The following is a 22,512-nucleotide window of genomic DNA, read 5'->3' as shown; positions in this document are numbered from 1 at the left end:
TATTGTTATACTTAGCAATAATAAAACATAAGATGTATGAATTATTTAGGAATTATAATTATAAATTAATAGAAATCTTACTAATTTATCACTTTATTATAGATTATCAATACATATTTAATTTTTATAGAAAAAATCACTATAAAAAAATTTATTTTGCTTTGGCTATAGGATTCATTATCATTTTATATCAAGTACTTTTCTCTTTATTGATTTAATTCTTAATTTTAAAGGTATTATTTTTTTGAGTTTTTATTATTTTATTTTTTAACCTTGGTCCAATAATAAAATTTTATTTTTGTATTCCATTTCAATAATTTTTTATAATACTTATTCATTTTGTTTACATATATATATTATAATATTTAATATTTATCACTTTTATTATATTATAAAAAAATCAATAACCATATCTATATAAATATATAAAAACAAAACTTTCAAAGTTGACATGACACAAAATTAAAGTTTTGAAATGCTGATTTATTTTTTATATATATTTTTAATTTTTTTATTATATAACTATTAATTATTATCATTTATCCATACAAAGTGGAGAATTTTATATTTGTAACGACCCTCTGATTATATTCTTGGTAATCAATTCACTATAATCTTTGTCTTAAATGTAAATGAATAGAAAAGACAAAAATAATGTAACATAAAAATTGGCCATAAAAATAAATAATTCCTCTATTTTCTCTCTCTCTTTCCCCTCTTAGAGAGGAAGTCAGATTTCAGGTCAGATTACAAAAGTCAAAGACAAGGAATTATATTATCATTTCCAGGTCAGATTTCATTCAGGAATTGATTGGAGGAGCACTAAATTGTAATATTTCAGACTTGATGAATAGGTATATGCGTCGCGAAAGTACCGATAATAAACAACTTCCATTACACGACCACCGTTTATGTTAGTCATAAGAAGAGGCATTGGCACTGGACTTGGTTTCATCAATTCCTCATTCGTATCTTTTCATGCATTGTCACATATTTTTCGAAGCTCTTTCATTGCCTTCTCTCTCTCACCTCTTATTTTTTTAAGAGGATGATGAAGAAGATGAGAGATGGCATCACAAAAATGGACTCTCTTTGTTTAAAAACAGAAATATATGGTATAACTCCATCGATCTCTGTTACGAGGTTTGGAGGCCGATCGAATCGCACTGTAGGTGTGAGTGCGATCGGGATGGGGAGAAAACAATTATGGCTACAGCACCACCTCAAAAAGCGACTTAGTCATAGTGGTCGAGCTGCATATGAAGTCTTTATGGAGGAGGAGAAACAGAGAAGCAGTGGTGTGGAGATCCAATAAAGAAGGTGGTATTGAGATGGTGAACGGTGCAGTAAAAACTTGACAATATCACTTTTTTTTACTAGAAATAGACTTGTTTATACTTTTTTCTTCATTTTTTTATTTTATCATTCATTTTTCAGATTACATTTTTTTATTTTCTTATCATGTTTTTTCGCTTTTTCTTATTTCTTTTAAATGAAATTGATAGAGAGAGATAGAGAGTGTATGGGAGAGGAGAGAAATGGGTAGATGATTACCTTTAAGAGTAATATTTGCGATGGATGGATGGAGAGATGCCTTGAACGGCAAAATGAGATACGACTCTAATAATTTTTTCAATGTATTTATTTATTAGGTTTATACAGTTGCAGGAATGGAGATTTGGAGAAATGAAGAGATTTGGGTAGTGATCGTAATTTTTGTGTTATCAAAAGGACATTTAGTCTGGTATTAGGCATTTAATGGCAAAAAGCAATAAAATTCGACGAAATGACGGTTTAAGAAGAGGAATCCAATCTTAAGGGCTAAATACCTAGTATACTAAAATACGAGAACGATTTAGTTAATTTTGTAAAATCTCAGGGATGAAATAATTATTTTCCCTTCTTAGGATAGAAACCCACACAGTTAATGACAAAGCAAACTGAGGAGAATTTTCACTTTCAATTGTTTAGACACATAAAACATTTCACTTCATTTGGCTTCCATCAAAATCTTTGTTTTTGCCTTCTCTTTTGTTTCTTAAACTTATTTAGAGTAGTTAAAAAAGAAAACAGAAATTTTAATCCTTTAACAATTTTTCAATTGAAATCAACAAAATTAGAATGATAGAATTATATGTTGGATTTTCACTTCAAATCTTCAGACACAAAGAAACAATTTATTCGATTTCAAACACTTTTGTTTCTTATTTTTGTTTAGAGTCACATCCTTAACACTGACACTTATCACATAATTAGCAAACTTTGCAATACACTTATCACAAAGAAATCCATCTCCTTGCAGGCTCTAATTGAACTTCCATTCTTCCAGATTGAATTAACTTAACTTAATTTAATGACAACCCGATCGGCCAATACATTATTAGAAATGAAAAAGAAGTTTTTTTTTAGGAACAAAGAAACAAAAATCAAACACGGGGATCAGATTTTCATTCAGGAATTGGTTGGAGGAGCACTAATTTGATGTAATCTTTCAGACCTGAAGAGTAGGTAAATGCGTCTCCACACTGATAAACAACTTCCATTACACGAGCAAGGTTTATATTAGTCATAAGAAGAGGCATTGGCACTTCATTTGGTTTCATCAATTCTTCATTCATAACTTTCCAGGCATTGTCACATATTTTTCGAAGCTCTTCCATTGCCTTCTCTTTCGAAACACCATATTGTCTCATGTAGCAATCTCCAGCTAAACAATGTCCTTCCTTTTGTTCGTCCTTTAAAATTTAAATAAACATTAATTACTTGAAAATATAGTACATATAATATTATAACTAAGAGAAAATTGTTTGATCTTTATACTCCAAACCCAAACCTAGGCGTCAAAGTTACAGGAGATATTAGGTTGTAAGAAGATCTTGACGTCATAGATCAATTTATTAGAGAAAGAAATAAATATACCTGGCGGGCTACCATGTCATTTATCAAACGGCCAAAGAATTTGGAAGAATCAACAATTCTGGGATTACTTTGTAGCCACTGAAATTCTTTAACACCTGCAAGTTTTCCCATTCCAACAGCGGTCACTGCTGATAATAAAGCAAATGTGCTTGAGATTAATGCGTTACGCATATACTCGTCGAATGATGGCAAATGTCGATCGTAAAACCACTTCGTCTCTGTAAGATAGGATCTTGCCAATTCTTTGAACTAAAATTAGAAAAAAAAAAAAAAAAAAGAAAGAAAAATGGGTGTAAGTTAATACTTTCTGTAGCATATTAGGCATTAAATCATGGCAGGGATAAATCATATACTTTCTCTTTGGTATAGTTGAGACAAAAGGTTCCTCCTTCCTTTCTTTCGTCAGTCACCCACTCGTCAAAGAAAATCAAGACTGCTTTATAAAGAATCTTCAAATAATCTGTAGGTAGCTCATCAATGGCATTAATATTGCTCCTGGAAGTTACAAGTAAAAAAAAAAATATCTCGTTCAAAAACCTAGTGTAGAGTGGAGAGATGAAACAAGGAACAAAGAAGTTAATTAGGATGTCAAATTAACCTCTTTAATGCATCAGTAAAGCATTTTAGTTCTTCAAATGTACCATAAGAATCATATGTATCATCCACCAGTGCCAGCAACTCTACACACTTTCCAACAAGAATACGTGAAAGACCAAACTGTGGCTCAAAGTGGACTCCAATTCCTATAAAATATCCTTCTACAATTCTCTCTCTTGCATATGGAAGTTTCTCCGTAATATTTATTTCTTTCCACCACCTGATTAAATTACACAAGATAACAAAATTAATATCAAATTTAACGATCATAATTACTACTAATCAATGAATCTTAGTGTGTGTGCGCATGTGTGTGTATATATATATATATACATATATACCTGGAGACAATGCCTAACTCTTGTTTGTATAGTAATTGGAGTCGATTATAATCTAACTTTGCAAACTTAAGTAAAGTTTCATCATGGGATTCCTCCTGTTCGCAGAAAGAGATGTACTTTCTAGCCTCTACTCTTGGAAGGCCTCTATGGAAGGGCAAACTCAAAGCATCCTTTATGTGTTTCGCAAGATTAGAGCTTGACTGCGTAGCAAAACACTCCAAATGTGGCCTTACAAAAACAAGTGCTTCATCTAGAATATCTTCTCCTCGCATGCTCACAAATGTAGCTTCATAAAGGCTAAGAATGCTTTTCACATCTTTTGTTATGTCCTCTTTGAATTTTCCTTCGCTGTCCTTGAATTTTTGAAACACATCTGATTCACCATAATATTGACTTCATTAGTAACCACACATGCAACTATCTTTACTATATATATATGCAACAGATCAGGTAGCCAGATACTCACTACAAGGCACTTGGAACCCATGTTGTCTTAAAACTCGAAATAGAAGCGCCACTGTGTAGATATCGTAGTCAATATTACCAATATCATCATGGATGACATTAAAAATATGATGTGACTGTTCATCAATTTCTTTCTCAAAATGATAAGATACACCAAGTCGGCATAATAAATCAATGAATCCTATGTTCTTCGCTAAATTCTCTTTAGACGCAGCCAGCTTTTCCTTCACCTTTTCTTTTAGATCTTCTACCTTTTTGGTACAGGATTCAATTTCCTGCATCAAATAAACAAACATATAGTAAATATTATAAAAGAACGAGAAAAAAAAGTTAACAAGTGTGGTTAAATGGTTGATGCTGAACTTATTTTTGAGTTAGTAATTAAATTTCAATATGTGTAATAATGGTTGATTAGTGATTAACAATTATACCTGGTTGAATAAGGACAGTGAAGCAAAGTTAGAACCCCACACAGTAGGGGGGAAGTTTGCCAATGGACGATCATGGTTTTGGTCTAAGTTAGCAGCTGTGGGATGAGCTTGTGTTCCCATTTCTCTGATAGCAGGAGAAGAGAAAGGCTTCTTATTGCTCATTTCAAGGTAAACCCAAGGCTATACTTATAGAAAAGGATTCACATCACAGTTAATTATATTATTATCTTTAGTAGCCAACTACTAGCATGGGAAAGCTTATCCAGATAGGAAATTCTTATTAATAGATATCTTATTTTTCTTTCTCGAACAGAATGCTGATAAATATTTTTCTTTCTCGAACGTATCAAACATGCTAGCATATGAATGAATCAAATTAAAATTTTCATCTGCAGGAAGTCCTTCTTAATATTATCTTACCGAAGTTTATATGAAAAAATTCTATAAAATAATTTTGTAACAGTTCAATTATGATTCTATATTTTTATACTTTATTTTAGTAAATGATATAGTTATTACTTAAATATAAAAATATATTATCGTTAATAAATTTCCGCGAACTTAAAGAGTGCCGCCAAATAAATGATGCAGGCTTTAGAGACAAATCTGAGCCTTTTACTGGATAATAATATATTACAGAGATGATGAACAACAATCAACAAACATTAACCAAAGGCCCCTTGTAAAATCCTCTCATGGATAGCCCATATCACTTCTTTTCAGCCCAGGAAGCCCATCAAGACCGCAGAGCATGAAATTACACTATAAAATATTGAAAAGTCAAAACTATGCCGTTTTTTTTTTTTTTTTTTGCTTAATATCTCTCTTCCTTTTCTCAAATCTCTCTATAAAAATTCTTAATTTAAAATTTTATATGTTTAGAGGTTCAAGGATATTTAAATGCTCTTTACTTGATTTCCTTTGACATTATGAAAATTAAGAAACTCAAATTTAATTTAATACTTCTGCGTAAAATTATATCCTTAAATCAAATTTATGCATACATTAACTTTAAATTTAAAATGAAGCACATTTTTCAAAATTTAAACTTATATATAACGGTAAAAAAAATCCTATATAGTCAACCAAACGATGGTGTGAGAAATGCCTTTTTGAACAAAACAAAATTTGCCCATTGCTTGCTTAAGCTCACTTTCTCTTACCAAATCTAATGTCGGCAAAGGTCCTGGATTTTCCTCCCCCACTAAATCCTGCAGCTTTAGGACCACTTTCCCGGAAATTTCTACAATGTGCCAAGAAATTTTTGAAGATTTAATTAAAATATCTTGACACCAAGTCAAGATTTTTGTTATAATGCCATCAACCAGTCTCGTTACGATGATTTCTTATATTTTAAGTCAATAAATTGATTCAAATGCATTCAAATGATTTCTTATATATGATTCAAATATCTTGAATTGGTTTTATTGAATACTTTAACTTGCAAAATTAGATCAATTAAACACTAATTAAAAAGTCAAAATTTATGAAAATTATTATTTTAAAAGTCATGTTAAGTACATATCAATTTGATATTTTGCAAATAAAAACTAAAAATTCTAAAAACTATTGATATTAGTGTCGAAAAGTGTGTAATATTACCAAAATTTACAAATTCAAATACACGATAGATCATCCGTAAAGTTTAAGGTACCATAAAATTAAAATTTCAAAGTTCAAAATTGAATTTATATATTCAGCCTATTTGGTTTGGAATTCATTGCATTTTCACTAAAAGATGATAAAATTAAAATTTTAAAGTATGAATATTAAATATCGAATATTTCACATTCAGGGTAATTAAGGTTTTAATTATGAAATGTGATCACATTAAAGACAACAATAAAAGTTCGAAAATGTGGTCTTCTTGGTGAGCCCAACAACCAACAAATCACCACACACGTCTTGACTTTGATTCTCGACATTCTCAATAAAGGAACATGTGACTGAAATTTTGTTGATTGCAAAAAAGGAGAAAAGAAAAAGAAAAGGTTTATTAAAACATCAAATCAATTAATTTATGTTTTCATATACATAAATATATTTCACCAAAATTCTATATATTTAAATTAACTAATTAATAATATATTAAATTAATATTTTTGAATCTTTATATAGGCAAAATAATAAGCTCTCTGACCCGTATTTTACATATATGTGCCATGATTTACTATATATATATATATATATTAATTGTGTGCAAGGTTGAAAATTGAAAATGCACCTACCACTAAATTATATTTTTATGCGTGAGAACTGTTAATACTAAGGAAGAAGTAATGTATTTTCGAAAAAATCAAGCATATAGTGATTAATTTTAGCTAATTCTCAAAAAAAAAAAAAAAAAAGCACGTGTACATTTATCAAAAAGTTCAACAGGCCCAATCGATTTTGCGTGGTGGGCCAAATGGGCTTGCTTTGTCCACTCTCGTTCATCGCGCATACTAATTTTGACTATAAGACACACACACAAAGATACACATCAATCTCTTAAAAAAGCAACCAATATGTACAGTGGTGGCCTTTTTTTTTTTTTTTGAAATTTCAAATCAAAGTATATCCATGTTATAATTACATTCAGAAGTGTATTGTGTGAATAATTACAAGTTGACCTCTACCTAATGCTAAATTGAAAATTTGAACTCTGATGTTTTCTTTTTTCTTTTTTAATTTTCAATGCATAAAAAAAAGTTATTATTTTCACAATTTTTTTAGACTCTAAACATTTTTAATTTCTAAAAGTATTTCATATAAAAAATTCATGTTTTTCTATAATTTAAAAGTATTTTCAATATTTCTTACATTACATTACATATACACGTGTGACAACGGAATATCGTCACATACTTCAAAATCAAACAAAAAAAAAAAAAGTGAGCTGAAGAGTTCTTCGATGAATCATGGCTTAGTCATCAACGATCGCTGTATATGTGAGAAATATTTAAATGAAACAAAAAGGAATATTTAACTTTTGAAAACCATGCAATTCTTTTCCCATTTCGAGAACGTGAGAGAAGAAACAAAAAGACATTGTCGATCATCATCTTGAAAGTTTTCAGTTCCAAAAATACCAAAAACAGAGATCAGAAAAAAAATATATCCATAATATCAAAAGCTCAAAAAGAGATAGAAAAAAAATGGTGAGAATTCCTTGCTGTGAAAATATGGGGTTGAAGAAGGGACCATGGACACCTGAAGAAGATCAAATCTTGATCTCTTACATCCAGCGTTATGGCCATGGCAACTGGCGAGCTCTACCTAGGCAAGCAGGTCAGTTTTTATATATGTTTATTAATTAATTTCCTTATTATGTGTACAATAACTTAATTATTTTCTCTTCTTTTAATTAGGTTTATTAAGGTGTGGAAAGAGTTGCAGGCTTAGATGGATAAATTACTTGAGGCCAGATATCAAAAGAGGAAACTTCACAGATGAAGAAGAAGAAACTATCATTAAGCTACGTCAGATTCTTGGAAACAGGTAGGTAATTAAATATATACTACAAATTAATAGTTATTAGATACATAATTAATTTCAGAAATTGGTTCAGTTAGCGAGTCGATCTACTCTCCTTCTTATTTACATTCGATTCTTATAGCCAGAAGATTAATGATTTTACGTATTTTTTTTCTTATTAAGATGCTTTAACTCTTAAGTGGGTATGTTTAAGATTATGAAATTAAAATTTTATGTAATATATATAAAAATGATTCTCAGATGGTCGACAATAGCAGCAAAATTACCAGGAAGAACAGACAACGAGATAAAGAATTATTGGCATAGCCATCTAAAGAAGAGATTTGATGAGGAGAAATATGGTAGTTCAAGCACAGGCAGTTCTGGTAACTGCAGTAAAAAGTCAAAAAGGACAGTGAAAAACAACGCAATTAGATCATCAGAGAATGTAAATATTTCTGCTGGTCATGATCACGCATCAGCTTTCTCACAACAGTCATCCCATGATGAGTTATCCAGTGCTTTTGCAAATGTAGAAGCTGTCGTTGATGGTTTGAATACTATAAGCGACACGGCGTTTTGGTATGACATTTTCATGAAAACAAGAAATTACTCTAGAGAAGTTGATGGAAATTGATTTATGGCAGTAGAACTGTAGTATAGTATATATGGGTTATTTTTGTTTTTGTAATTACTTGTCTTCCTTCATTTTCAATGGTACGTAAGAATTGATTAACATTAATGTTTCTGTAATTTTTTCCCTTCAAATTAATGCAATAAATCCCCACAGATTTCATGCTTAAGAATGTGTTAATTACGCGTAAATAATAGAAAAATAGCATATTAATTTATACCAGTTTGGGATAGAAGGAGAGGAGAAGGGTAATCAATTTATTTACCCAAAACTACACTTGAGTTTGATAAATGAAAAAATCTGATTAGATAGAACTTTTTACAACGGTATAAAATAAAAATAGATATTTTCTCTCGAGATAATAAAAGATAAGCTAAAAAAAAAAAAAAAACCTGTAAATATCGAAACAATATAAGTCTTAGTTGTTATATGCAAGTCAAAAAAAGTACTTTGGACTCAACACTTGTTTTTGCTAAGTAATATGTGAAATGATTGATATTTCTTACGACATGCATCAAATCAATATGATTTAACTGAGTAATAGTCGAATCAAACTTATTAAAACTTTTTAATTTGTAATATGATTCCCAGAAAATATAAAATGCATTAAAAATGGCTAATAATTCGGTTTCATTAGAATCTAAAATGTCAACAAATTTAAAAAAGATGCAAGGTACCATCTCTTTGACAGTTTGGCAACACTTCCCCTATACCTGTAGGCCCGGCTTACCTCTTGCTGCAATATGCCCCTATATTGAATCTAACTGAACCCGAGCAATATGCCCGTTTCTACAAACAATCCTTCTGCTAAAATTCAATCGTTGTTGAAAGCTAATAAAGCAATATGCCCTATTATTTTAATCACATTTAATTAAGTTTCTTTCAATTTTAAATTTATACTAAATGCAGATGATACTTTTATTTTTTAGACAATTGAGTTAACTTAATTAATATTCTTTTTATTTTTATATAGTATTTAAAAATAAAAAACAAAGACAATGAATTATAATATTAAACACATAAAAAATGAAAGGCTTGTATTATTTTAATATTATAAATATTTAAAATTTTATAGTTATATAGCGGTAAATACATACATGATAGATATAAGTTTGAATACCTCTTTTTTAATATTTTAAAAAATCAATAAATTAAAATTTAATAATAATAAAATAAAATAAAAAAATAACATTTAAAAAAAAGAAAAAAACTGTTATTGCTTGGTTTGATGTATGGTTGAATGCATGGAATAAGTAAATAATTACCCTATGATAATTGGTTAATAAACCCTAATTTTGGAGTGAATAATTCTATAACCTATGGGGCGGAGAAAATAAAAAACAGGGTGAAAATAATTAAAAAGAAAAACAAAAGGGGAATTCCCGGTAATTCAATTCACCGAACTTGAATTTCCGTATTGGACACAACGGATAGAAGCTACCTTGTACCAAAACCCTCTCCAGAACCCTAAACTGAATTTCCCGTCAGCATACTCGCTAACAGTCAAAGCAATGGCTTTGGCGATCTCATATGTCTTTAACTGCGCTAAACCCCAAATTGCGCTGAGAAATTGCAATCTCAAACACTCGCTTTCAATTTTTGCTCCTACGATTATCAGGTAAGTTGTTTTCAATCTGTAAAATTCAATACTCTGCATTTTTCTCAGCAACCAAACAGAAATGTTATATTCAATTAATTCCTCTGTACCTCCCACATTTCGCAAGCCCAATCTTGTCGTTCACTGTAAAATAGCTAAAATTAGTATTTCAAGCTTCATATAGAATTCTTCTGTAGCAATGATCGACGGATAGAATTCTATAAATTGTTTCGCTGCTGAGGAAGTATTGCAAAAGTAATTGCGATTTGGACACTGAATTTGCAAAACAGATTATTTGTTTGGGACGCAATTTCCAATTTTTTTGCTTATTCTTTGTCCTTCTTTTGAGTGTATGACTTTCTTTTGTTGTATTGGTTTATTTTCAATGGATTTATAAACCTTTGCTATGAACCTTACCAGATTTTCTAGAAGTGTTCCAGAGAATAAAAGGCTGGTTTGCGTTGCTGCATCTGCAGCAGGAAGTTCTAGTCCAGATAGTGACCTAAACCCATATGAGGTAATATTGGATGACCTTGGTTTGCACTGAGGACGTTGAAGTTGTAAATGCTTTAATTGCTAGATTGGTTATTCTTTTGTTTAAATTATTTTAATTTAGGGTATTTCAGGTCCTTGGCGTGAGCCCCTTTGAGGGGTTTGACAAAGTGAAGGCAGCATATACAAAAAAGCTCAAGGAGGCTGAGAGCATAGGTGATGAAGTGACTGCTTCTCTGGTAGGTGCACTTATCTAATTTTCTCATGTTGTAAAAAGAGTATATTTTTCATAAAATTATCTTTGATTTCCCACTTGCTTGTTCTTGTGCTGCTGTGGGTGTATTCATAATAAGAAATATTGTTTCCACTTCCAGCTTGAAAAGGCGTATGATAAACTGATGATGTCACAGTTAACAAGTCGTAAGAAGGGTGTAGCCTATGGTTCATTTAAGGTATGATTTTGGACACTTTCTTTGTATTATTTGAACCTTTGAGTTCATGGTGAAACATACTTTATATATGCAGTCGTTTCTATATTGTTACTTAAGTGGTTGCATAAATCTAGAACCTTTTTTAGTAATCTGAAGATTCTCTAAATTACTGCAATGGTTTGAGATTGTTTATAGTTTGGCAAAATTCTTTGCTTAATGGGTATATGTGGTGATCACAAAAAGGATAAATCTTTCATGTAAATCTTCCCTGAGGATTTAATTTTAGTGTTTATGCTAGGTATTTATCACCTAAAGCTGCAGAAAAACTAAAATTCTTAATTGGTAAAATTTATGTGTAATATTTGTGAAAATTTCTATTGGAAACTTCAGACTTAGAATTGGAGATGTTTTCATTAATATTCTGAAAAGATAATTAGTTTTCAGGATCTATTTCTGCCTTACAATGATTATCCTTCTATATTTTATTTTGTATAACACAGGTTTCAAAGGACATAAAATATGCTGATAAGCAGCCAATTGTACCATGGGGACCAAGGTTTGTATTTGTTATGGAATTTGATTTTCTTGAAAACCCATACTCTAATTACTTGTTGAGAGAACACAAAAACAATCTTCTGTTTTGCATATTATAGTGGCTTCTTCAGCTATATTCTTAGGGTTTTCGTGCTTGTATGTCCCCTCATATTTATTTCCTAATATGTTATCAGGTTTGCCAAGTCCAGTATCCAAGACATGCGCATCAATTTGGCAATATCTGGTGCATTTGTAAGTAGTGGAATGAGTTTTCCTTGCTAAAAGACGAGATTAGGAATATAGATATTGTGCATGGTGCTATTAGTTCACAGCCTTGTGTTTTTAGTAGATTCTTTGCCTTTATGTGTGCATGTTGCATATTTTGTGGTGGTCATCAGTTTATTATACAATAAGGACATACTCATTTATTTAATTATTTCTTTCACCAATCGCTAGAACATGCACGGTTCATGATGCAGAACTGAAGTTCTGGCAGGAGGGGCCTCAATAATGTTTGTTGTCTGAAAACTGCATTTATCATAGGTCTGAATACAACTTGCAAAGATTATCCTTGTTCTAAATGGAGGTTTGCCAATTGATTATTTCATGAATCAAATTCAAAACCTGTTGGTCAATTTGACTTGATCTGATTGATTTGGCTGATACATGCAAGTTTAAACACATTCTGCATCTGCAATGTTAATAGAAGTTTGTTGCATGTTTCGTGTTTTATGCAACCTCAGTATTGTATTATGGTCTTCATAAAAAAAAAAAAAAAAAGAATGTGCATAAATAATCTTCATGCTTGATGAAGCTCTTTACTTACCAATGCTTCTGTAACACATTAGCTTAAATATTTGATATCTCAGACCTCTCTGATGTTCAGACGTTCGTTCTATTCTTTAATTGATATGCATCTCCCATCCTGCCCTTATCTTTCTGCAGATAGCTTGGATTCTTATCAAACGCAATGCTGATTACAAACCTCTGCAGTTTTTGGCTTTTGCATTCGTATATAGAATTTTTGAGAAGTTAAAATCCTTTGAACCACCTGTATCTCCAACATTTACGGTAAGTGGAACTTAGATTGCAGCCTTTTCCCAACATATTAGACATTATTTATGGATAAACCTCTAAACATTTCTACATTCTTGAACTGCATTTTCAGTCTTTTAAATATTGGATGTGATCTTCCCTGCAGGAAGATGGTGAAGATGATGGGCGAGCATTGCGAATGGGAAAACGACTCCTCCGTTCTCTTGCACTAGTTTTTGGCTGTATCGCTTTTGCTTCTCTGGTATGATGTTTTCCCAACTTGTTTGTGTATCTTCAAGAAGAACATAGACACATTAACAGGTCCAAAGCCTCATGTGATAGCTCATGTAGTAAGCAATTGATTTATAGCCTTCATCTTAAATTCTTAAGAACTTCATATGCATGATATAGGACAGTCTCAGTATCCATAACAAAATTGCAGTGGAGATGTAAAGTAGAAGCAAGTAGGGATAGCTGTAGTATTTTTGACGCCTTCTTTGTTTTACAAAAAAATGAGGCGTGTGAATGAAAGGTACAATAACACAGAGGGCTGCTATATTGCAAATTTCTTTAGTGGGGCTGTGACTATAATTTTGAGTGGGCCCATAAACAATGTAGTTCCATCCCTACAAGCAATGACTGATCTACTTACTATATATTCATGCTTTTTTTCTTTAAATAAGCAAATTCCTAGGAAAAAATGGGTCACCACCGTAGCTTTTTGATCCTGTATAATATTTGACTTCCCACTGTCTGCACTTGTGAACTGTATGGTAGATGGAATTCAACTTTACATTGAGAATACAGACAAGAAACCGCCTTGGTCATCCCAGGGAAAGCTCAACCTTTTTGTATTTAAATTGCTTTTGTAATACCTCCACTTGTTCTGACAAACTTGAAGGGAGTTTAGGAGAAAATGATGTGTCTTTTCTTGGTGGAGAATTCCACTTATATACTATTTACAAGCTGATTTCCAGCCCCTAGAATAGCTATATACAGATCTGTTTACATCTTAATTAAGGAAAGAATAAAATATTTACAGAAGAAAATCCATGGGCTTTAATTGACCAACTAGAGGCCTAAAATCATACAAAATAAAATCTGACACAAAATCAGCAATTCTTAAAAGCAGATTCTTCTAAATCAGCAAATTCTTAATAGCAGATTCTTCTAAATCAGCAAATATTTAATATTAGATTCTTTTAAGAGTTCCTGAACTGGAAAGATACCAATTTAAATTAATTCTTTCCCTGTTCCTATAATTATTATGCTCAGATTTCTTTATCTGATGGTTCTCTTCTATGTTCTTATCATCAGTGTTTTTTGGTTGGTTTCTTGCAGGCATACACTGGTATCTTGAATTTGATTGAGTTTGCTGGCAGTTATATACCCGCTTTTCTATACAATAATCAGGTACTTACTTTGTTTTTATCACGAATAACAGAATATTTAATGTTCTTAGGACAATTTGGGTCGATTTTATTTAATATTGCACACACTTCTGAATAAGAATTAGGATGCACACAGAATTGTCTGTAAACTATGGTGATTGTATTTATGTTCATGGAGCTGAAAAGAACAAGTTGTTGACATAAACTTGAGTGCCATTGCATGCACTAGATTTTAGCACTGCATGCACTAGATTTTAGCACGTGCACTATTTGTCATAGGACAAGAAGTGGAAAATTTGTTTGGCTGAAGTTTGGATTGGGGTTTGGCTGAATTAGAGGAGTTAGGAACATTGGCAAATGCAGGTATATTTTTTCTCACAGGCGGGAAGAAAATTGTTTAAAATTAAAACAGTAACTTTGAGCCTCACATTTTTAGGATCTATGAGTAACTGCTATGGAGAAACCTACACTTCCTAAGATTAGAATTGCGTTATGTATCTCAAAAGAGGCATACCTGCTCAAATTCTTATTCAATTAACTTATTCTATTTTCTCAGAGATAAATTATTACAAGCATATTACCTATATTAAAACGGGTAAATTTCCCTGAAGGCTATTTTTAGGTTGCTGGGAGACCTGGGTTATGCCGAATCAACTAAACTACATCTTTTCTGTGAGGGAGTCCAATGTCTTGAAATTAAAATTTCCAAATGTTCAATGATTTAAGCAATAATCTGCTAGACTAATTTCCAGTTTCCTATATTGCTTGAATATTTGGTCCATCTATTTGACAGACTACCGTGATTGCTTTGCTGTTCAGTGCTTAAAATGAATTTATATTTTATGTTATTGAAAGAGACTATCACTTAGTTCTACAAGACACATTTCTGTTGTTAAGCGTTGCATGCTAATCTATTTATGATTTGTCTGAATGAACAACTGGTGGTGAATGTCGTGTCAATCCTAATAACGCAATTTTATCTGCAGGAACTGTTAGTCACCACTTCCTCAGCTATCATTCTGTACATTTTGGGATCATACTATCGTTAATGTATTGGTGAAAAGATCAACAGCAATGCAGCTGGGCTTTTTTTCTTTTGAGAAACTGGCTTCGTTCTAAATTTATTTAGCGGTCAAATCTATTGTGTGGGGAACTTTGTAAGATTAAAAAATAAAATTAATAGGAAAAAAATTTTGGTTAAATTTTAATGGAAGTTGCAATTTGTTTTGATGCGGCTTTGAACATTAGACAAATTTCTTGTTTAATTTGTTGCTATTACCAAAGGCCCTTAAGATGTCATGTGAAGGCTAAACTCTTTTCTCCTTTTAACCATAGGCCTCACTTTGCCTCTTTTATGGGCTTGTTTGATGCAAATTCGGACTAATCAAGCGAGTGGATTTAGAATATTGAATAATTTTCCATAAAAGAATCCAAAAATAACATCATGCATGAAGAGAAAGAAATCAAATCACTAAAAGAAAGGAACCCATAAAAAGGTAAGCATTATACTTTCTGATACTATCTAATCTTTCCTTCAAGCTTATATAAAAGTACAGTAATGCAACAAAATACAGCAAAAACACCGATAAACTCAAGTAAGTGGGTTAAGTCTGATGCTGCTTGCGTCATATCATACCCATAAGAGAAAGTGCTTCTAATATAAAATTTTTCAATTCATAATAATTAAACCTTCACCTTTTATTTAAAGAATCTAAATTATTTCCGTTCAAATCAAATAGCTTTTTATTGGTAGTGTAAAGCGTGAGAACAAGACCCAAAGTTTATGGTATTTCTACTTGCTAGGCTTTAAATAGATTTTGCATTTTTTTTTTTTCCATTTGTAAACTGCATGTCGTATGTACCAAAGTAGTGGGTCGGCTGACTGGACGACCCAATGAAGAGGTTCGATTGAGGTTTTCACTCCTTAACCCCCTTAGCAAATCCAAACCCAGTCAGCGAGAGCCCTTGTGCCCTCTTGCCAGGTTTCTCTCTAGTTCCTCCGAGCGTTCTTCATATCCTCTACGCCGTTTTTCTCGCCGGCTAGTCTTTCTTCGTCTCTTCGTTCAATTCTCAAATTCCTATCGCCTTCCTCGAGCGCTCACCGGTGTTTTTTTGTTCATTTTTAATCTGTCTTAGCTTTGTATAATATCGTCGCCGGTAAATTGCTGGCTTTTGTTGTTTCACTACTATTTCTTCGCCGTCACCTTATCTCTTCGCCTGTTTTGCTTTTATCTTATCCAATTGCGGTTGCTGTTGTAGCTTCGAGTTTAGTAAATCCACATCAGAGAAAACCCTAAGAATACAGATTGAGAGCATAACTCCCAGTCTCAGATTTTTTGTTTCAGCTTTCGAAATCCTAGAATCTTGAAGAGGTAGTTAAATTAAAAGGAAGCAAGATGAGGATTATGATAAAAGGTGGTGTGTGGAAGAACACCGAGGATGAGATCCTTAAAGCGGCTGTTATGAAATATGGGAAGAATCAGTGGGCACGAATCTCTTCACTTCTTGTTCGTAAATCTGCTAAGCAGTGTAAAGCTCGCTGGTATGAGTGGCTCGATCCGTCCATCAAAAAGGTACTACTCTTCGCTTCTTTTTCTCTTCCATATGCTGGTATGCACGCACATTCACATTCAATTTTTTGCATGTTTGTACGTCTGTTTGTGAGCTTCTTTTCTAATATTTGAGGGATGCTCAGTGAATTATTTTAGTTTGGTTTTTGCCGATTTAGAACAAACGCTTCTAATGTTTGAGCCACAGAAATGTACAATGTTTGATAATTGGTTCATGTCAATGAATGACGTTACAAAAATAAAAGGCATGAACCTTAATTTTTGTTATTTAACTTTAGAGAAAGGTGGGCTATGGAATTAGAATTGGTTCCTTTTACTTGTTAGGTAATTTAATAAGGCCTATGAAATTAGAAAAATGTGATTTTTTTTTTTTTCTGGTTATGTACTGCTTCAGCTTTGGGATTATTCAAGAGGCTGCGAAACAAGGAGTCTATATGCAATTTTGGATTTTTAGCTTTTTGTTGACTTCATTGGATGGGCTGATGGGCGTTATGTATTTTGTTAACCCAATTAAGAGAACATATAATTTGAGTTAGCTAAGGAAGCCTTATTTTTTTAACCTTAGCTGTATAATGCAGTAGTATGCTTACTGAACTGAACTTTTTGTTCAGTTTCCCCCAATAATGAAAAATTCTTATCCCTATTCATCCCTTCTGATACTGAAAAGTGACATCGTTAAACTTCAAATGTGGGCTTGATTCTTACATTTAACTTTGTTATGTTTTTAGCGGTAAACTCAACTTGAGGTAGCTACATCTTATGTGGAGACTAATTCTTTATTTTCATGGTGTTTGCAGACTGAGTGGACTCGGGAAGAGGATGAGAAATTGCTTCATCTTGCTAAACTTATGCCAACTCAATGGAGGACAATTGCCCCAATTGTTGGCCGTACTCCATCTCAGTGCCTAGAGCGTTATGAGAAACTTCTCGATGCAGCCTGTGTTAAGGATGAGAATTATGAAGCTGGTGATGACCCACGAAAATTGCGTCCTGGAGAGATTGATCCAAATCCAGAATCCAAACCTGCACGTCCTGATCCTGTTGATATGGATGAAGATGAGAAGGAAATGCTTTCTGAAGCACGAGCTCGATTAGCGAACACTAGGGGCAAGAAAGCGAAAAGGAAAGCAAGAGAAAAACAACTTGAAGAGGCCAGGAGGCTTGCTTCCTTGCAAAAAAGGAGAGAACTGAAAGCAGCTGGTATTGACACACGACATCGTAAGAGGAAAAGGAAGGGTATTGACTATAATGCAGAAATTCCTTTTGAGAAGAGGCCTCCTCCTGGCTTTTTTGATGTTGCTGATGAAGATAGACCAGTGGAACAGCCTAAGTTCCCAACTACAATTGAAGAACTAGAAGGCAAAAGAAGAGTTGATCTAGAGGCTCAATTGAGAAAGCAGGATATTGCAAAGAATAAAATTGCTCAAAGGCAGGATGCCCCATCAGCTATACTACAAGCAAACAAGTTGAATGATCCAGAAACAGTAAGGAAAAGGTCAAAACTGATGCTTCCCGCGCCGCAGATTTCAGACCATGAATTGGAGGAAATTGCAAAGATGGGATATGCGAGTGATCTTCTTGCTGGAAGTGAGGAACTAACTGAAGGGAGTGGTGCAACACGTGCTCTTCTGGCAAATTATGCTGACACACAACGGCAGGGAGTGACACCATTGCGAACACCACAGAGAACTCCTGCCGGCAAGGGTGACGCTATTATGATGGAAGCAGAAAATTTGGCTCGGTTGAGGGAGTCTCAAACACCATTATTGGGAGGAGAAAATCCAGAATTGCACCCTTCGGATTTTTCTGGGGTAACTCCCAAGAGAAGGGAGATCCAAACACCAAATCCAATGTTGACCCCTTCTGCAACTCCTGGCGGTGTTGGTTCGACGCCTAGAATTGGTATGACACCATCAAGAGATGGATACTCTTTTGGTGTGACACCAAAAGGAACTCCCATCAGGGATGAACTTCGTATAAATGAAGACATGGATATGCATGATAGTGCAAAACTTGAGCAGCGAAGACAGGCTGATCTGAGAAAGAACTTGCGGTCTGGTCTCAGTAATCTCCCACAACCCAAGAATGAATACCAAATAGTTATTCAACCTCCTCCAGAAGATAATGAAGAACCGGAGGAGAAGATTGAAGAGGATATGTCTGATAGGCTTGCTAGAGAAAAGGCTGAGGAAGAAGCGCGGCAACAGGCATTGCTTAGGAAGAGGTCTAAAGTGCTGCAGAGGGAACTCCCCAGGCTTCCTGCTGCTTCATTGGAACTAATAAGAAATTCTTTACTGAGAGCTGATGGAGATAAGAGTTCCTTTGTTCCTCCTACATCAATTGAACAGGCTGGTGAAATGATACGAAAGGAACTTCTAAGCTTACTTGAGCATGATAATGCAAAATATCCACTAGATGAGAAGCCGAATAAAGAGAAAAAGAAAGGAGCAAAGCGCCCTGCAAATGCACCTGCTGCTTCTATCCCTGTGATAGAGGATTTTGAAGAAGAAGAGCTAAAAGAAGTATGTATTTTATATTGTCTTTCTTAAATTTGTGCCATTCCATTTATTGAATTTCCAGGGCTCATGTTGAACTTCGTACTGTTTACAGCTGCTTTAGCATTTTTTAAAATAAAAATTTCTGCGGGATATTGGTAGCATGGCAGTAATCAAATAGAAGTACATAGAGTTGGGTATTTTTTGGATATGGATGCAATTTCCTTCCGATATTATTGAATTCCAAAGGATCACATGCTATCCCTCTTTAGAATTGGTGTTATGAAATAAGTTGATGTTGGAACTCCTTAACTATTTCCTTCTACTTTGAAACTAGCATGAAGGTGGAAACAATCCTCCGTCATAATTTAGTTTTTACTAAGAAAATGGTATTATGAATCTATATTCATGAAGTGGGTTAAAGATGAAATTTTGCTATTTGTTTAGTGAAACCAACTGAATTATCAACGTATAGATAATTCATGTATGGACTTACTTTATTGTTGGAGATTAATATTTTTGTCTCAAAACTGCATAGGTTGCTACAGAAGGATTTTTATCTGAAAGAATTTGAACCACTGGTGCTAATAAAAAGAGTAGATGGGCACATTTGTAACTTATCAAATGCTGGAGGAATTATGTGTATTCTCAAACTCATGTATTTCACAATCTGTGTGTGAGCGCGTGCTTGTGAGCTCTTATCTGCTGTAATGTTATAATTAATATTCTGTGTTACCCAATTCATTAAATTGTCTATTTTCTCTATCTGCAATCTGCAATTGTTGCATATGGATTTTATTCCATGCAGCTTATGTCTTTGCTTGATTTGATAAAATAGCAGCATTGATAATTGTATCTCTTGGAAGGCCTTAAAATCCTGTCTAGTGATTGATCTCATTTTCTAACTGTTTGATGATTGCATTCTATTTTACAGGCTGATGATTTGATTAAGGAAGAAGCTAATTATATTCGTGTGGCAATGGGTCATGAAAGTGAATCTCTTGATGAATTTGTTGAAGCACATAAAACATGTCTGAATGATCTTATGTACTTCCCCACTCGAAGCGCTTATGGTCTCGCAAGCGTTGCTGGAAATGTGGAGAAACTTACAGCCTTACAGAATGAGTTTGACAGTGTTAAAATGAGGTTAGAGGCTGAAAGAGAGAAGGCATTACGCCTTGAGAAGAAGGTTAATGTTCTTACACAAGGTTATCAGGTATGTTGTGAGTTTTGATATTGCTGGTGGAAGTTTTTTCTAGATTTATTTTGGCTTTATGTTTGTTGTAGTTTTTTATCACTTTCCTTTTAATTTGTTCTTTATTTCCTCTGATTTGTTTTGAAGGTATGAACCTAAGATGTTTCTAAAATCCCACATCAAAGAGACTTAAATTTTAGCACTTCTTACAATTATGCTCATGGCCTTTGAAGGCTTGCCTAAATGGTTCTGAAATTATATTATTATTTATATTGTGAGGTCTCTTATTCAAAGTTTTTTGGCGGGTTTGTGTGTTGATTATGCTATGAGCACAACTTCCCTCCACATTATATAGCCTTGTATATATCATGCTTCCTTTATTTTCTCCCTTCTTGGGTATTTTATTCCCTCATTTTTGTCATCAATACAGTTAATTACAGTAGTTTAAACATATCAAAAGAGATTTGCACGTTTGCTTTAGTACCAAAAATGGTCATAGTTCTTTAATGCTTTTTCATGTAACTAATAGTGAAATGTGTGGTTTCATTTTCTTCAAGATTTGTAGTTTATATCATATATGAACTATTTTGTATAAACCTTTGTGACAAGTAATGTGTAATTGAAACTTAATCTATCACTTATTTCTGATGGGATCTTTCAATTTTTACTGTCATTGGATTTTGTGTAAATGATATCTTGTAAGTTACTCGACCATTGACATCTTGAATGAACAGACAAGGGCAGAAAGGCAGCTATTGCCACCAATTGAGTCAATTTTAAAGCAGCTGGACACTGCTGGAACTGAACTGGAGTGCTTCCAAGCTCTGCAGAAGCAAGAGCAATTAGCAGCCTCACACAGGATCAATGGCCTTTGGGAGGAAGTTCAGAAGCAAAAGGAACTAGAGCAAGATTTGCAAAGACGATATGGAGATCTTGTAGCTCAGCTGGAAAGGACACAACATATCATTAATCATTACAGAGCAATAGCAAAGCAACAAGAAGAAATTGATGCAAGAAATCGAGCACTTGAGTTGGCAGAGAATGCAGCAAAGCCTGCTGCCTTGCCAAACTCAGAAACATCTGAGCCTTTACCGTCAAATGACTTTGGAAATTCTACACCAGTCAATTCATCTGATGTTGATATCTCAGAGCAGAAAAATTCATCTGATGTTGACATCTCAGAGCAGAAAACAAATGATGCTGAAGATCATGTTATTACAAGTCAAGAACATGACATGGATGCTGATTCAGAGAAAGAGCAGACACCCATGGATGTAAACTTATCTAATGATGTACCTACTTCGGTTGTTTCCGATGGGAAGAATCTGAACGATGAATCTGCTGATGGGAATGCTGGTGAGATTGCAGAGGTTGTAAAGGATGGTGCAGTTGCTGAGGACCAACAAAATATTGTGGAAGCCACGAACTTAGATGATGATGTCACCAAACAAGGAGGCAGTAGCGAAGATGGCAGGGAAAAGTTAGTCAAGGCTGAGGAAAATGCGGCCAATACTGAACACGATGGAGGGAGAGAGTCCTAAAATTGTGGATGGGAAGGAAAGCTCAAAATTGCATGAAAACTTTTCCTTAATTTTTGACAAACTTTTGGCGAGGACTGGAGCCCTGAGTTCAAGTGTCTTGTATGTCCCTTTTTCTGTTAACATGAATGGTTAAAATATGGGATTTTTGCGGGGTTGTTCCCGCAGTCTGTCCATTCTATGTGTTTTTTACAAGAACTGGACATGTATACTCATGGTTTTGTGCTGTTTTGAATTCCATAACATACCTGCTGGAGAAATTCCAGTCGTATGCATGGTGCGGTGCAACTGTTGTTATGTCTCGAGTAATTACCATACTATGGCTATAAAAGGATATTGTATAATAGTCACTTTCATTCAATTATTATATCAAGTTCTAATTTAATGGCAA

General features: G+C 33.4%; 4 protein-coding genes across 4 annotated transcripts; 3 read left to right on the top strand and 1 right to left on the bottom strand.

The window, feature by feature from the left end:
* Positions 1-2,219: 2,219 nt before the first annotated feature.
* Positions 2,220-4,915, bottom strand: LOC105647866 (putative terpene synthase 6). Its single transcript, XM_089717356.1, has 7 exons — positions 4,754-4,915; positions 4,324-4,597; positions 3,858-4,230; positions 3,518-3,736; positions 3,273-3,414; positions 2,920-3,168; positions 2,220-2,735 (listed from the first exon to the last, which is right to left on the bottom strand). Exons 1-7 carry the CDS (start codon positions 4,913-4,915, stop codon positions 2,448-2,450), a joined length of 1,707 nt encoding a protein of 568 aa, XP_089573482.1. The 3' UTR covers positions 2,220-2,447.
* Positions 4,916-7,657: 2,742 nt separating this feature from the next.
* Positions 7,658-9,015, top strand: LOC105647867 (transcription factor MYB15). The gene is made up of 3 exons (XM_012234091.4): positions 7,658-8,023; positions 8,104-8,233; positions 8,471-9,015. The coding sequence occupies exons 1-3, from the start codon at positions 7,891-7,893 to the stop codon at positions 8,844-8,846; spliced, it is 639 nt and encodes a 212-aa protein (XP_012089481.1). The 5' UTR covers positions 7,658-7,890; the 3' UTR covers positions 8,847-9,015.
* A 1,210-nt stretch (positions 9,016-10,225) lies between these two features.
* CJD1 (Chloroplast J-like domain 1) lies at positions 10,226-15,551 on the top strand. The gene is made up of 10 exons (XM_012233930.4): positions 10,226-10,461; positions 10,861-10,957; positions 11,067-11,171; positions 11,307-11,384; positions 11,864-11,919; positions 12,092-12,149; positions 12,843-12,968; positions 13,099-13,194; positions 14,274-14,345; positions 15,310-15,551. The coding sequence occupies exons 1-10, from the start codon at positions 10,355-10,357 to the stop codon at positions 15,370-15,372; spliced, it is 858 nt and encodes a 285-aa protein (XP_012089320.1). The 5' UTR covers positions 10,226-10,354; the 3' UTR covers positions 15,373-15,551.
* A 630-nt stretch (positions 15,552-16,181) lies between these two features.
* Positions 16,182-22,482, top strand: CDC5 (cell division cycle 5). The gene is made up of 4 exons (XM_012233931.4): positions 16,182-16,896; positions 17,691-19,415; positions 20,323-20,604; positions 21,318-22,482. Exons 1-4 carry the CDS (start codon positions 16,720-16,722, stop codon positions 22,122-22,124), a joined length of 2,991 nt encoding a protein of 996 aa, XP_012089321.1. The 5' UTR covers positions 16,182-16,719; the 3' UTR covers positions 22,125-22,482.
* Positions 22,483-22,512: the final 30 nt, after the last annotated feature.

Source organism: Jatropha curcas, chromosome 2, assembly GCF_041381405.1.
Source record: "Jatropha curcas cultivar XTBG-Jc1 chromosome 2, XTBG_Jcur_1.0, whole genome shotgun sequence".
Taxonomy (NCBI): Eukaryota; Viridiplantae; Streptophyta; class Magnoliopsida; order Malpighiales; family Euphorbiaceae; genus Jatropha; species Jatropha curcas.
This window is presented reverse-complemented; position numbering and strand designations above follow the sequence as displayed.